General features: G+C 34.9%; 1 protein-coding gene across 3 annotated transcripts in view; it reads right to left on the reverse strand.

Annotated features, from left to right (window-relative positions):
- The window catches only part of LOC130894712 (myocardin-related transcription factor B-like), a 62,998-nt gene that overhangs the window by 45,317 nt on the left and 231 nt on the right, over positions 1-17,450 (reverse strand). Inside the window, exon 1 of one of the 3 annotated variants that reach the window (XM_057801663.1) lies at positions 13,877-14,672. The exons of 1 other annotated variant lie outside the window; for it this stretch is intronic. In XM_057801663.1, coding sequence (XP_057657646.1) covers positions 13,877-13,937 — 61 coding nt within the window. In that variant the 5' untranslated portion in view covers positions 13,938-14,672. Of the gene's footprint in view, positions 1-13,876; positions 14,673-17,266; positions 17,283-17,450 lie in introns of those variants that run through there. One more of the 3 variants, XM_057801667.1, reaches the window with a different exon arrangement.

The following is a 17,450-nucleotide window of genomic DNA, read 5'->3' on the forward strand; positions in this document are numbered from 1 at the left end:
AAATCGTTGGTTAGTAATTCATTGGCGGAGGTCAGGAGTATTGCATCGCATTTTTTTGGTCTTTTAATATTTTCAAAAACGTCAACACGGTGACATAAAAAATATATATTATAATAAGCGCGGCTTGCCAAATTGTTAAAACGAATAAATCAGTGCAAACGTTAGAGAATTATATAATATATATCGAACGTCTCTGAAAAATTATTTTTCGTGGATATTTTCGTCAACATCGTGAAATAATTCATTTCTTTAGATTTCATCTAAAATAATTTCCGTGGTAGTAAAAGTTTTTTGACGTAAATTTTGTTATTTTGACAAAAACAATTTGAATTACTTAAATTATTGCATAGAAAACGAAGAGATGTGGATTAACTTGATGATTTCACACTAAATTGAATCAATGACATAATCCAATTTACCAAAATCTCTTACACAACCCAAAAGACATTCCAACTTTTCTAACGCTGGGTTCCATTCCAAACGGAGCTGAAAGGTATTCAGAGGTTAACACCAACAACCACCATACGAAATTAACCACTATTAGAACAACATCACCGCGAAAAGAGGGTGGAAACGCCCGTGTCAAAAGCAAAGGTCACGAAAGGCATCACTGCTTCGATTTCTAAGGTTACTGTACACGGATGTGGCTTCCCAGAGGTTGAGCAACCACCACGTAGCCCTGATCTGGCCCCAACCGATTATATTTCGTTCGCAAAGCTAATGGCCGAGTCGATGGACGAACTTACAAAAAGAAAAAGACAAAAATAAGACCGAGGAGGAGCTGGACAGAAGTAAAATCGAGAAATAAGATGACAGGAAATAAATCAAAAAAAAAACACAGGATAGGAAAGAATGGAAACAATGTAAGTACTACCATGATATCGAACATTTCATAAAAACCATTAATAATAAAAAAAAAATCGAAAATCGTACAAATCATTTCCGAGATGAATGAAATTTGTTCAACGCCTGGCCTAATTTTGTTCGGTAATCTTGTTATGTTGAGCTAATTATACAAAAAATGAATCACGTTTTACTCTATTGAGTTTGATAGCGAACTTACGATTCGTAAAAATAGATTTTAATTCATAAAGTATCAATAATTAAAATCAAATCCAATTATTTGACATACAGAGTGCTCCGGAAGTTATGCAAAAAATTCGGGAGCGAGTAGATGGCGTGAAAATAATGCAGCGACAAAAAAAATCTCATACGACTCGTCGTTTCTGAGGTATAGGCATTTAAAGTTGCATTCGAAAATTAAAAATTTTTAATGGTTGATTACGTATGTCCTAACCGAAGACCAGGGCCGGCTCATGCCCGATAGTCAACAAGTAACTTTTACAGGGACATTCTGTACAATTTAAAAACAGCAAAAATGTTTAATTCGATAAAATGTATGGTTTAATGGTTCGCCATAAAGAGACATTCTGTAGAAAATTATCCTAAATTGTAATTATTCGTTGAAAATACTTACAGAAGTTATAAAAACACGATCAAACATTTTTTCTAATAGGTGGATGGGTCGGGAAAGTCCATTTGCAGTCCAAATGCATTTTTTTGAGGATATCTCAATAGCTTGGTATAACATCGGTCAACAAAAGGAACGAAATGATGGATAGAATAAACTTCAACCTAACCAAATTTTAAAAAATACCCTCTGTAGACTCTGAAAGTGTGTAGGAGTGCAATGTACCCACTTCGATCATCTATAGAATGTACAGGTTGTCCCTTAAAAGTTACAGATAATTAACCATTGGGCACGAGCCGCCCCTGGCCTTGAGTTGGTGTAAAATCGGAGTGTTCAGGTTATCAGATTTTTTGCTAGTTTCGCTATAACCATCGTAAATATACTACTGGCGAAACCGACGACATTTCTCGAATTTCTAAAAATATCGTATATGATTTACTATAAAGCTTCTTAGCATGCTTCCAAAAACAAAGTAATAATAAATTTTATTATTCATTAAGTCGATTAACGGTCGTTTCTGTTGAATTCGACATTCCTTAAAATCGACAGTTACGTAAAAAAAAACATTCTCCAATGTAAATACATAATATACGATTTTATATCTTTGTTGATTCGGTAAAGTTGTAAATGTATCCAGATCCCTTTGTTTATTAATTACTAGATAAACATATGTGGAAAAAATCGATCCACCTCGTATGTAAACTTATAACGTGAAAAAATGCATCCGCCAGGACCTTCGTGAATGTTAGATCCATGTGTAAAACACGGCGGAGGCTCGGTGAAGGGTTTGGGGATGTTCTGGAGGAAAGGCGATTGAAGATCTGGTGAAAAAATTATCTTCCAGCATGACTCAAGCATTTCTGGACGCCGTGTAAAAAGTATTTGAAGGAAATGTATTGATTTGACCCGACCTCAACCCTATTGAGTGAAAAATTGCGACAGAGAAATCGGAAAGCAGTGTCCTACTACCAGAAGTCGACTGTAACTTTGTTTTTTTAAATAGAACACCCTGTATATTATACTTTTTGAAATCTACGTAAAATTTTGGAATACTTTTGTCTCAAAAACCTCTTTCGAAAAATGCATACTTTTTGAGTTATTAATTTTTTTGTAAAAAATTTGACCGTTGCAAACCCTCATAAATTATTTTTTTACTAGAATACCATTAAAGATATGGAAAATGGTTTCTGTTCGTTGCTTTAAGTAAGGTCAGACGTATTTAAATCTATGTTGAAAAATTTTTCATTTTATACAGGGTGTGTATAAAAAGTGTTCAAAGTTTAACTTCATAAATTGTCAATAACTTTATTTTTTAAATAGAACACCCTGTATATTGATACTTTTTGAAATCTACTTAAAATTTTAGTATACTTTTGTCTGAAAACTTTTTTCGAAAAATGCATACTTTTTCAGTTATTAATTTTTTTGTAAAAAATTTGACCGTTGCAAACCCTTATAAATTATTTTTTTACTAGAATACCATTAAAGATATGGAAAATGGTTTCTGTTCGTTGCTTTAAGTAAGGTTAGAAGTATTTGAATCTATGTTGAAAAATTTTTCATTTTATACGGGGTGTGTATAAAAAGTGTTCAAAGTTTAACTTCATAAATTATCAATAACTTTATTTTTTAAATAGAACACCCTGTATATTGATACTTTTTGAAATCTACTTAAAATTTTAGTATACTTTTGTCTAAAAACTTTTTTCGAAAAATGCATACTTTTTGAGTTATTAATTTTTTTGTAAAAAATTTGACCGTTGCAAACCCTCATAAATTATTTTTTTACTAGAATACCATTAAAGATATGGAAAATGGTTTCTGTTCGTTGCTTTAAGTAAGGTCAGACGTATTTAAATCTATGTTGAAAAATTTTTCATTTTATACAGGGTGTGTATAAAAAGTGTTCAAAGTTTAACTTCATAAATTGTCAATAACTTTATTTTTTAAATAGAACACCCTGTATATTGATACTTTTTGAAATCTACTTAAAATTTTAGTATACTTTTGTCTGAAAACTTTTTTCGAAAAATGCATACTTTTTCAGTTATTAATTTTTTTGTAAAAAATTTGACCGTTGCAAACCCTTATAAATTATTTTTTTACTAGAATACCATTAAAGATATGGAAAATGGTTTCTGTTCGTTGCTTTAAGTAAGGTTAGAAGTATTTGAATCTATGTTGAAAAATTTTTCATTTTATACGGGGTGTGTATAAAAAGTGTTCAAAGTTTAACTTCATAAATTATCAATAACTTTATTTTTTAAATAGAACACCCTGTATATTGATACTTTTTGAAATCTACTTAAAATTTTAGTATACTTTTGTCTAAAAACTTTTTTCGAAAAATGCATACTTTTTGAGTTATTAATTTTTTTGTAAAAAATTTGACCGTTGCAAACCCTCATAAATTATTTTTTTACTAGAATACCATTAAAGATATGGAAAATGGTTTCTGTTCGTTGCTTTAAGTAAGGTCAGACGTATTTAAATCTATGTTGAAAAATTTTTCATTTTATACAGGGTGTGTATAAAAAGTGTTCAAAGTTTAACTTCATAAATTGTCAATAACTTTATTTTTTAAATAGAACACCCTGTATATTGATACTTTTTGAAATCTACTTAAAATTTTAGTATACTTTTGTCTGAAAACTTTTTTCGAAAAATGCATACTTTTTCAGTTATTAATTTTTTTGTAAAAAATTTGACCGTTGCAAACCCTTATAAATTATTTTTTTACTAGAATACCATTAAAGATATGGAAAATGGTTTCTGTTCGTTGCTTTAAGTAAGGTTAGAAGTATTTGAATCTATGTTGAAAAATTTTTCATTTTATACGGGGTGTGTATAAAAAGTGTTCAAAGTTTAACTTCATAAATTATCAATAACTTTATTTTTTAAATAGAACACCCTGTATATTGATACTTTTTGAAATCTACTTAAAATTTTAGTATACTTTTGTCTAAAAACTTTTTTCGAAAAATGCATACTTTTTGAGTTATTAATTTTTTTGTAAAAACTTTGACCGTTGCAGACCCTCATAAATTATTTTTTTACTAGAATACCATTAAAGATATGGAAAATGGTTTCTGTTCGGATGCTTCAAGCAAAGTGAGATGTATTTGAATCTATGTTAAAAAATTGTTCATTATATACAGGGTGTGTATAAAAAGTGTTCACAGTTTAACTTCATAAATATCAAATAACTTTATTTTTTTAAATAGAACCACCCGGTTTTTTCTATTTTAGTGCATTCAGAAGTAAAAAAAGACAAATTTACAGAAAACATTTAATATCCGGATAACAGTAAGGTTTAGATATAGGAAAGTTCTATTTAAAAAAATAAAGTTATTTGATATTTATGAAGTTAAACTTTGAACACTTTTTATATACATCCTGTATAAAATGAAAAATTTTTCAACATATATTCAAATACGTCCGACCTTGCTAAAAGCAACCGAACAGAAATCATTTTCATATCTTTAAGGGTATCCTCGTAAAAAAATAATTTATAAGGGTAAAATTTTTTATAAAAAAATTAATCTCAAAAAGTATGCATTTCTCGAAAAAAATTTTTAGACAAAAGTATACTAAAATTTTACGTAGATTTCAAAAATGTATTAATACACAGGGTGTTCCATCTAAAATAACAAAGTTACAGGCGCCTTCCGGTAGAACCGGAAGTCAGCCATCTTTGAAAATATTTTAGTTACAAAGATCGTATCCGAAAACCCAAACGTAGAAATTTTCATGATTTTACTATAATTATTTTGCCATATACAGATAGTTTTAACTCGTCGTGGGACACCCTGTATAATATATCTCCGAAAGGGGCGGACTGAGACAATTTTGTTATAGGAAATCTTAATTTCATACGAACTATCACCTCCTGAATTGTGTCGCACGAATTTAGAAACACCTTGTATGTTCTTTCAAAAATAAAACTCAAAATCAATCAAATTGTTTTTATTTGACCTGTACCACACAAGCTATAGGGTGGACAAAAACTTTTGACTGGTATTGTATAAGCCTGCAAGGGAAAAAGTGTCAAACTTAAATCGACACTTGTCAGCACCAAGTTTTTTGTTGAAGTATAAGGCATTAGAGGTTCCTGTTAATAAAAAAATATATTTTTCTATTTCACATTATAAAACGTGGTTTTTCAAATCTTATGATAGATAGAGATAGAAGAAAAAAAACTTTGAAATTCTTGAAAAATCGTGAGAGGCGGTCCAGACCTACATCTACAGACTATAATTTTAGATTTTCTCTTAGGGTCAATAACCATACGCGTTTTCCATATGAGAACATTTAAATAAATGCTTCGTATCACGAATTTCGAAAGCTTTATCGAAATATACAGGGTTGTTAGTCATTATCGATAAAGTACATTTTCTATTTCTCATTGTACTGATTCGATTTATTGAATAACAAAAAGACTTTGTGTAGAGTGCACTAATTATTGAATAACGATCAAATTAATACTCGAGGAATCACTCGGTGCCTAATCGGGAAATATGGTGGACGCATCTTTGATCTATCGGCTACAACTGATCTGTGATTGCATTTCAACTTTCATACGGAGTCTCTAACACCAAATAGCGCAACGCATACATTTTGTTGGTATATATCAAAAATGATTTATATGATTCGAAGGAGGAAACAACTACTTTCCTGGCTAATAATACTCGAAACATTCATCTTGGTCAAAAAATGGAATCGAGACAAAAACATTTACGTGCGATGATTTTCTACGACTTCGGACGTGGATTAAACCAACTGCATTCGACTTTTGGTGATGAAGCGCCATCTAGACCCACCGTGTTTCGATGGTTTTCCAAATTCACTTGGCTACAGGGTGAATTTGGTTAGGTTAGGTCACTTTCCGCCTCGAGAATACGAGCTCTCAAACATTAGTTCAAACAAAACATCTAATTGATGGGTCATCCTTGTTTGGAGCGTGTTTGGGAGAAGTGTTTGGAGCTAAAAGGAGATTACGATAAAAAATAATTTTTTTTTCCAAAATTTTTGTGTTTTCCTAGAGCAAATGCGGAAAGTTACGTAGCGAAGAATTTAATAAAGAAAAATAAGGAATAAAATGAAGAATAAAAAACGAAACCAGAAATATTTTGCTTACGATAAATTTTCGAATGATTCTGACTTATTAACTACTTCCAAAACCAATAAATATCTTTCCATAAAAACTAAAAAATAGAAAAAAATAAACGATTTTGGCAACTGGCTCAATAGGTGAAATAAGTAGACAAAACTCACTCACGAGTTCCGAAATAATTCAACAATTTTTGGCAAGTGTCGTATGATCTGAAACGAGGTGTCAAATGCGAGGAATTGAAGGCCGTGAATGCGAACAATCCCCCTTCTGGGACAACAGTAATAAACAGTTATCCACTGGTTAATTATCATTAAAATAAATAGCAAGACGATATACGAGGTACGACCAAGAAATATTAATTCATAACATACTAGAAGTGTAATCTTCAAATTTCGAATCCCATTGTCCATAAAAACCAGACGAAATGGTTAAACTATCGGGAAGATAACGCGATAAAAACCAACGACGACGACATATAAGGCAGGGCACACACGGTGCGGTCCGGATTTTACCCGGATCCGGAAGAAATTTGCGGTAATGAGCCCACGACTTGGGTAAACGCTGTGCTATATGGAGCATTCTATTCATTATTTTTAGAATTGCGGGAAGTGGTGTCATTTGACGAAATTCTTGACAATATTAAGGTAAATATCTGAACGCAACTTTAATATTTGACAACCAACTAATATGTCGATCCATCCTCTATGTCGACCGATACCTCGACCAAAGAGTGCATCCTTCTAACTTGGTGTAATTTCGTAATTTTTGCATCGAGATGAAACAGTAAATGTGCCGTAGTGGACACCTCGACCGGATTCATCACATAACCCACAGATTTCTGTCACATCGCAGACTCGAAAGAGGAGCTAATTCAGCGTGTTTTCCTGGATATAGCGCAACACTTCAATAACCATAATTGGTGCAAAAAATAAAGATGTCGAGGATATCGAAGCAACCGTTCAGAATGTTCTTCCGGAACAGCTCGTTTCCTTCAAATCAGTCGAAATCTTTATGAACCAAGATGACGTAGTCAACGATTTTTAAATTTACTGGAATTGTCTGGAACACCACTTCATTGAGGAGCAACAATCATAAAAGGAAAATACAAAGGAAAGGATGTCTTCATCCAGCGTTTACCGATGGTTCCAACGGATTTTAAACGTTTACAATTTCCGGTACGTCTGGTATTTGCGATGACCATAAATAAATCGCAAGGCCAGTGGTCGGAAGTTTGCGGAATCAACTTGGAGTTTCCCTTCATTCATACCGAGGATTTTTTCTTTTTGTTATACTAAAACAAGGATTCCTTTTGTTTGTTTAACTAATTCCTAACCTCTATGTTTGTTCAATATTTTGAAAAATGAGAATAACAATACTGAGTAAGTCGTAGGTGGATTACTGTCAATAATTATTATCAGCAGCAGCTTTTGAAGCCTGTTGAACAGGTTGGTTGCTAAATCAAAAGTAACTAGACTTCTAACTAACAAACCGATAATGTTGCAGGTGTGGAATCTTGCATGAAACAATGATCGGAACTTCAACTGCGCAAGATTTTTATCAAAAAAAAATGCGTCTTGCCGGATGATCGTCCGGGTCGTGCGTTCGCCCCCTGGCCGAGAAAAACCTGGTCCAGGCAAGTAAAGAATCCATGGGCGAAGCTGCGCGCGCGCATATGTCATATAGAACGCCTGCTCGGATGCTAGCAGCCTAGTATAATGCGCCGCATTTGAACCAATGCGCCACAACCGATTTTGCGCATCCCGGGATGCAAAAAGCGACCCTCCGGGTGGTTGTTTTGACATCCGATGCTGGCATCCCTAGTCTAATCGCTCCCATTTGATTTAATGCCCCGCTAATCACCCAGATGCCAACAGGTATTCGCCCGGACCGTGTATCTACTCAAAAAAACCATATACTAATTGCGTTAGACAACCAATTGTCCGTTCCGGTTGAGGTACCTCCAAAAGCGTTGACCTCGCAATTTATTTTTGATCTACGGGAATAAGAACGAATCATTGGGTGCGTAAACGGCGGATTACCCACAAATTCGATGTTTCGACTGTTGAAAAACGTTTTTGTTTGAACTGATGTTTGAGAGTTCTGCTAAGCAGACCGTTCTACGGTCTAATTTTTGAAGTGATTTTGCTAGAATGGGTACCGTTGTCAGTGGAGTCAACCGATATTGATTTGAGATGGTGTTAGGTCTCCGTGCAGCGGCTCTCACGCTCCTATTCCTGTGGTAAGAACCAGAACGCTGCAAATTCTCGAAATTCGAACGATAACAATCATTAAATCGCATAAAATTTAATATTTTCATCAGTTTATTTTTATCTCTACAAAAAAAAAATGTTATTTCGATGTAGATATTTATCTCTTTGATTTAATAAATGAATTAGTTTAGGTCGGTTGGTCGAACAAGTATATAAATATTGAATCAGAAGTGAAAAATTTTTGTACGCCTGTTTAACACGTTAATAAGTAAAAAAAAACTTAATTAATCCCAAAAAGAACGTTAACCTCATCGATCAACGATGCGTTGTGTATAAGTCATTGCGTAATATTTAAAAAAATTAACCACTTTTTTGAAATGCCTACCGGTACATCAACAAAATTCACTTCTTCATGTTTTTTCGTATGTTTGAAACGTCAACTGTCAAGTTTGAAACGTCAACTGTCAAGTTTGAAACGTCAACTGTCAAGTTTTGAGTTCATTCCCTTCGATAGTTTGTTATTTCGACGGTTATAACCAAAAAACGGATTACACTGGACCACACAATTATTTTTATAATGCTAATACCTTCAAAGCCTATACCACATTCAATATGTACTTTAGATCCTTTTTTTTTCACGTTATAAGGAGCGAACATGTTTTGAAAAAGGTAAAAATAATGACGACTGTTTTTCGGGATATTCATGGGATCTCATTTGAAGAAGATTTAAGTGGTTTTCTCTAAGAACAAAGCACCTTCTCACACTTCGGTGATCGTCATGGTGAAATGCACTTAGAATTTGTTGACCGCCCACCGAATTCATCAGATCAGACCCCAGCTACCGGTTTTCGTTTCCTAACATCAAAGTTTCAGTTGCAAGCGAAAAAATTACATTAAACGAGGATGTAAACGCCTATTTTGGGGAGGAAGGCAAATTTCATTTGGAAGGGTTGTAGTTTAGTCCTATTGAGACCTACGAGACGTACTATGATTTATATTTTGTGAAGTTAGTATACAAAATCAGAAAACCAAGGAACTAACGATTGAAATTCGTGCAAGTCTTCATAAACTAGCCTAAAGTGTCGCCGCCGAATTAAAAAATGTTCTCGACGTACACACCGTGGAAAAATACGGTCAGGGCGGCCTCGAAAAACCAAAACAACTGAATATAAACTCAGCTCAGCCTTTGAATACTTCTTCAATGAAAACGGGATTGAAAGAGGCTTTTTCCAAGGTGGCAAACGTCAAAATAAAACTAAGAAGTTACAGTGGGGTGGAAATCATAAAACTTGGAAGCATCAAGAGTGGGATAGAGTTCTATGGAATGAGAAGTCGAAGTTTGAAGTTTTTGGGTTAAAGAAAGGCGTGTCAAAGAAAGAGCGGACGTTAGATCCATGTGTAACCACGATTTCTAACACGGCGGAGGGTCGGTGATGGTTTCGGGATGTTTTGGATAAAAGGCGACCGAAGACCTGGTAAAAAAATGTGTAATCCCGACTGTAAAACACGGCGGAGGCTCGGCGAAGTATTTGGGGAAGTTTTGGAGGAATGGCGACTGAATACCTGGTGAAAAAATGTGTAATCCCGACTGTAAAACACGGCGGAGGCTCGGCGAAGTATTTGGGGAAGTTTTGGAGGAATGGCGACTGAATACCTGGTGAAAAAATGTGTAATCCCGACTGTAAAACACGGCGGAGGTTCGGTGAAGTATTTGGGGAAGTTTTGGAGGAATGGCGACTGAATACTTGGTAAAAAAAATGTGTAATCCCGACTGTAAAACACGGCGGAGGCTCGGTGAAGTATTTGGGGAAGTTTTGGAGGAATGGCGACTGAATACCTGGTGAAAAAATGTGTAATCCCGACTGTAAAACACGGCGGAGGCTCGGCGAAGTATTTGGGGAAGTTTTGGAGGAATGGCGACTGAATACCTGGTGAAAAAATGTGTAATCCCGACTGTAAAACACGGCGGAGGTTCGGCGAAGTATTTGGGGAAGTTTTGGAGGAATGGCGACTGAATACTTGGTAAAAAAAATGTGTAATCCCGACTGTAAAACACGGCGGAGGCTCGGTGAAGTATTTGGGGAAGTTTTGGAGGAATGGCGACTGAATACCTGGTGAAAAAATGTGTAATCCCGACTGTAAAACACGGCGGAGGCTCGGCGAAGTATTTGGGGAAGTTTTGGAGGAATGGCGACTGAATACCTGGTGAAAAAATGTGTAATCCCGACTGTAAAACACGGCGGAGGCTCGGTGAAGTATTTGGGGAAGTTGTGGAGGAATGGCGACTGAATACCTGGTGAAAAAATGTGTAATCCCGACTGTAAAACACGGCGGAGGCTCGGCGAAGTATTTGGGGAAGTTTTGGAGGAATGGCGACTGAATACCTGGTGAAAAAATGTGTAATCCCGACTGTAAAACACGGCGGAGGCTCGGCGAAGTATTTGGGGAAGTTTTGGAGGAATGGCGACTGAATACTTGGTAAAAAAAATGTGTAATCCCGACTGTAAAACACGGCGGAGGCTCGGTGAAGTATTTGGGGAAGTTTTGGAGGAATGGCGACTGAATACCTGGTGAAAAAATGTGTAATCCCGACTGTAAAACACGGCGGAGGCTCGGCGAAGTATTTGGGGAAGTTTTGGAGGAATGGCGACTGAATACCTGGTGAAAAAATGTGTAATCCCGACTGTAAAACACGGCGGAGGTTCGGTGAAGTATTTGGGGAAGTTTTGGAGGAATGGCGACTGAATACTTGGTAAAAAAAATGTGTAATCCCGACTGTAAAACACGGCGGAGGCTCGGTGAAGTATTTGGGGAAGTTTTGGAGGAATGGCGACTGAATACCTGGTGAAAAAATGTGTAATCCCGACTGTAAAACACGGCGGAGGCTCGGCGAAGTATTTGGGGAAGTTTTGGAGGAATGGCGACTGAATACCTGGTGAAAAAATGTGTAATCCCGACTGTAAAACACGGCGGAGGCTCGGCGAAGTATTTGGGGAAGTTTTGGAGGAATGGCGACTGAATACCTGGTGAAAAAATGTGTAATCCCGACTGTAAAACACGGCGGAGGCTCGGTGAAGTATTTGGGGAAGTTGTGGAGGAATGGCGACTGAATACCTGGTGAAAAAATGTGTAATCCCGACTGTAAAACACGGCGGAGGCTCGGCGAAGTATTTGGGGAAGTTTTGGAGGAATGGCGACTGAATACCTGGTGAAAAAATGTGTAATCCCGACTGTAAAACACGGCGGAGGCTCGGCGAAGTATTTGGGGAAGTTTTGGAGGAATGGCGACTGAATACTTGGTAAAAAAAATGTGTAATCCCGACTGTAAAACACGGCGGAGGCTCGGTGAAGTATTTGGGGAAGTTTTGGAGGAATGGCGACTGAATACCTGGTGAAAAAATGTGTAATCCCGACTGTAAAACACGGCGGAGGCTCGGCGAAGTATTTGGGGAAGTTTTGGAGGAATGGCGACTGAATACCTGGTGAAAAAATGTGTAATCCCGACTGTAAAACACGGCGGAGGTTCGGTGAAGTATTTGGGGAAGTTTTGGAGGAATGGCGACTGAATACTTGGTAAAAAAAATGTGTAATCCCGACTGTAAAACACGGCGGAGGCTCGGTGAAGTATTTGGGGAAGTTTTGGAGGAATGGCGACTGAATACCTGGTGAAAAAATGTGTAATCCCGACTGTAAAACACGGCGGAGGCTCGGCGAAGTATTTGGGGAAGTTTTGGAGGAATGGCGACTGAATACCTGGTGAAAAAATGTGTAATCCCGACTGTAAAACACGGCGGAGGCTCGGCGAAGTATTTGGGGAAGTTTTGGAGGAATGGCGACTGAATACCTGGTGAAAAAATGTGTAATCCCGACTGTAAAACACGGCGGAGGCTCGGCGAAGTATTTGGGGATGTTTTGGAATAAAGGCGACTGAAGACCTGGTAAAAAAATGTGTAATCCCGACTGTAAAACACGGCGGAGGCTCCATGAAGTATTTGGTGATGTTTTGGAGGAAAAGCAACTGAAGAACCTGGTGAAAAAATGTGTAATCCCAACTGCAAAACACGGCGGAGGCTCGGCGAAGGGTTTGGGGATTCTGAAGGCTTTAAAACATATTATTGAAGGAAAGTGTAGTACGTCTTGCCAGTGCCTGATCGGTATAAAAGTTATCTTCGGCATGACAACGATCCCAAGCATTTCTCGACGGCGTGTAAAGTGTATTTTAAAGAATCAGAAAGGGAGAATGCACTGAAAATAATGATTTGACCGTCACCGATACCCGATTGAGTTGTTGTGGGACAAATTGGACATAGAACCAAATAGATGACGATTATTTGCCGAAATTATTACCAAAAATACCAAAACTCATTGATGAATCAAAATCGATCGTATTATTTTTATCAGTTCCGTGTCACGTAATCTATAGATTGGACAAAAACTTTTGACCTATACTGTATATTCAACCAGTAATAATGAATACAAATAACGAGAATTTTAGATTCGTAAAGTGATTAAACAAAAAATGGTATATTTTTAGTAGTTTTTGTTTAATTTGAATAGCAGTAAAAAATAATGAAAGAATTTTATGATTTGTCTAAAATACCGACCCTAGGAATATTAATCGTAACGTTTATTTCACCTGTTCAGCTTTTTCGACTTCATGTATTATGAAAAAATTCAGTTTTAAATAAAAAAAATATCAGATCTTAGATTTGATTGACTCAAAAATCTCGATAACTTCATTATAATACATATTTTGTATACGATAACATTCATTATCTATGAATATATATATATATATATATATATATATATATATATATATATATATATATATATATGAATAATTTAGCGGACTCGTCGTATAAAATAAATGTATTTACCAACGGTTTCGGTTAGAACAAAAAGCTGCATTCCAAAAAGCAAACATAAAACCCCCGTCCTAAATCACTGCAACCCGCAAACACTAAAAACAACTAAGAACTTCACGTATACACAAACAAAACCAATTCTAGCAGATAACAGCCAAAAGATAGAGCAACAAGACAAAAAAAAAAACAAGTCGAAAGCCACTGTTTTTTTTACCGTCGCAAAGCTTGCAGCGTTTGGCGCGTGGTTCGCCCAACGGCCCCGTGCTTACGGGCATGTTCCAGCTTTAGGTATCATACGTCGACTCCTTTCTTTTGCACGGCCCTGTATAGACGCGACACCATCATCCACCAATCACCACCGCGCAAAACAACCACCACAAACACCCGACCGGCTGACGATCTCCGTGTTTTAATATTTACTTTTGTTGTTGTGTGTGTGTGTATGTGTGTGTCTGTCTTTTTTTTTTCAAGATGGCGTTCGCAAGGCGCCCCCGAACACTTTCTGGTACTTACTGAGATGTCCGAGCGTCGTGGCGGCGATGCATGTCGTCGAGCATTGACGAGATGACGGCTCGTAGCATCGCTTACGAGATAGGCCGAAGACCGAAACTATCGTCGTTAAGGCGTCTTAAGTCGGAACGCGCCGTTGCCAAGTTTACAGGAATTCCTTACAAATTAATTATTCATCATCATTTGCGTAACTCATACTAATAACGTATACGAGGCGTGATCGACAATTTAATTCGTTCATTGAAAATAAACATAAATCTTGGATTAATATCGATTAAAAAGCATTTTTTTTATTCCCAGGAAGATCTAGGATGATGTAGACAAACAGAAAGACGTTCAGCGATCTAAATATAGGAAAATTGAAGTGACATGGCGCGTCACTCGAACAATATTTGAACATTTTCATTTATTTTCGAGATCGAAGTCCTTCTCGACCATTTTTCGATCTTAAATTGCTGGTACCACTTGTAAATAGGCTTCATAGATAAATTTTAACATTTCGTAAGATTCTTTTCCACTTTTTCTGACGATATAGATGGTCTTACTAATTGAAATAGATGCAGCATAGTAATTATGATATTACAGTAGAACGTTGAATCATTTTTCTTTTTAATTTCTAAAAAAAAGTAAACGGCAACAATTCAATTGACTCAAACTCAATTGAGATCAATACATTTCTGCTTGCGTTTGAGATAATTCACCATTAAAAATGTCAAACTTCATTATGACAATGACAGTCATGTCATATTCACATAAGTGTTGCCATATCTCAAAACTTAAATAGCAACTCGCCTATTATCATGTACTTGATCATATAAAAAAGGTCAAAATCCAAAACCGCAACAACAAAAAGAATAATGAGGACAAAGTGTGAAGAAAACCGATACCAAATGCAAAGAGATCCCCAGGCAAACCGTCAAAAAGATACAAGAGCTAGAGCTCAGTATCTGAAAAAGAACTCAGTACAAAGATTATTTTAATCATAGAAAATGTCAAAAAAGTCAAAAGCCAAAACCGCAATAACAAAAAGAATAATGAGGACAAAGTGTGAAGAAAACCGATACCAAATGCAAAGAGATCCCCAGGCAAACCGTCAAAAAGATACAAGAGCTAGAGCTCAGTATCTGAAAAAGAACTCAGTACAAAGATTATTTTAATCATAGAAAATGTCAAAAAGGTCAAAAGCCAAAACCGCAATAACAAAAAGAATAATGAGGACAAAGTGTGAAGAAAACCGATACCAAATTCAAAGAGATCCCCAGGCAAAAAGATACAAAAGCTAGAGCTCAGTATCTGAAAAAGAACTCAATACAAAGATTATTTTAATCATAGAAAATGTCAAAAAGGTCAAAAGCCAAAACCGCAACAACAAAAAGAATAATGAGGACAAAGTGTGAAGAAAACCGATACCAAATTCAAAGAGATCCCCAGGCAAAAAGATACAAAAGCTAGAGCTCAGTAGAAAGATGAATATTTGGAATTAAACAGAACAAGGTCCTTTTAGAGAAAGATTAATTATTTTAGTTGTTTACAGATGTAGTTAAATCAAAATTAAACATTTGAGGTTAGTTTCCTTTTATTCCAATTTTCTTTTTTGCGTGAAATTACCCACATATTTTTTGAAAATTTATTGACAAATTTTCTTAAAATTAGCATTCATAATGTAGAATCAATTGTGCAACTTGTGTTAGTAACGTGTATGTACCTACTACTTATTTATTGCAATTTTTTTATACAAATTTTGTTCACCCTGTAGAACTTATTGATGACTGATTTTTCATAACGTGTCAAAACAAAATATGATTCACGTTAACAAATGAAAAACTACTTAAGAATATACCTATTATTAAATAAACTAATATTTTGAGAGAAAACTTTAAAAAAATTTAAACATTTTGTTTCTTTAGTTCGTTTATGGATTATTGTTTATTATTTTACTCTAGACAACTGGCAGGCATCTATTCCCAACTGTCCAGAAAAAAACAAACTCCTGTACTTTAAACATTATAAACATTTGCAAATGAAAGTGTGCATGTTTGAACGATTTATTTCTTTTCCTGTTACCTTGAACGTTGTTAGATAATTATTTGGATTAGACTTATAAATTTCGATTAATGATAGGAATTTTTGGGGCGAAAGTTGATTTTCTTATACCAAAAATACATTTTAACAAAGCGAATCAATACAGCTATATTCGTAATAAAGTACAGCTTATAATTATTTAAAAAAAAATATTATAAAAAATTTGTTGTTTTAGTATATTATTTTGAATAGAATTTATTGTGTAGTAACAGTTGGATACTTTTAATTCAAATGTAACCCTGTACATTCAACACTTAATATTCTATATCATTCTAACATATGTTTGCCCTCTTCTTTTAATGGGAGACAACTGGGCGTGCTAATTCAGAAATATTCTTGATTTATTTAGTTCTATAAATAACATCAAAATTCTCATCACAAAACTCACTTTAATGAAATAATGGAAACATTTGTATCATTATTTTGTTTGGAAAATTTCCTATGAAACTTGCGCAAAAACTGTCAATTTTGTTTATTAATATAATGATATTAATCTTGATGTTTAATTTGCTCTTATTTGTCATTTAAAAATAGTTATTATCTAAAAATCTATAAACAGAAGATATTTAAGCAAACAAATCAAGTATTATCCACAAAAAAATCCGTCCAAAATACTGCATAATAGCTAATACAGTGAACTGCAAAAATAATCAACAGACATACAAAATGGTTAAAGAAGACTCGTTATAAAAAAGACAAACAAATAAGAATTGAATTATTCACAAATAGTAGGTCTTTTCCAACCCCTAGTAGTTTTTGTTATCCATATTATTATTACACTTTTAGTTATAGTTTTTGTGATACCTTTTTATTATATTTAACGTTAATAGTAGATTATATATCGAAAATATCACTGATAGATTTAATTCCCTACGAAATATATGTTTGATGTATTATCAATAAAACACAAAATGGATACAATTATAACCGTCATCAATAAACCTTATATCAAGTTTAAAAGAAGTACAAAGCCGGTTTCGCAATAAAGATAATGATTCGTAATCTTAAATACCTCAATTCTACCTACTGTCAACAAACAAACGATATAGGAACTGTCACTGCGAAATAATTATCTTGTATCAAATAAAAACAACTTTTTACACTAGTAATTTACTGTTTCTTTAAATATATATGTAAAAAACCGCTAGGTCCAAATAATATTTTCAGTTAAACTTGCATGAGGCAGGTAAGTAGAG

This window comes from Diorhabda carinulata, chromosome 6 (assembly GCF_026250575.1).
Source record: "Diorhabda carinulata isolate Delta chromosome 6, icDioCari1.1, whole genome shotgun sequence".
In the NCBI taxonomy this organism is placed as follows: Eukaryota; Metazoa; Arthropoda; class Insecta; order Coleoptera; family Chrysomelidae; genus Diorhabda; species Diorhabda carinulata.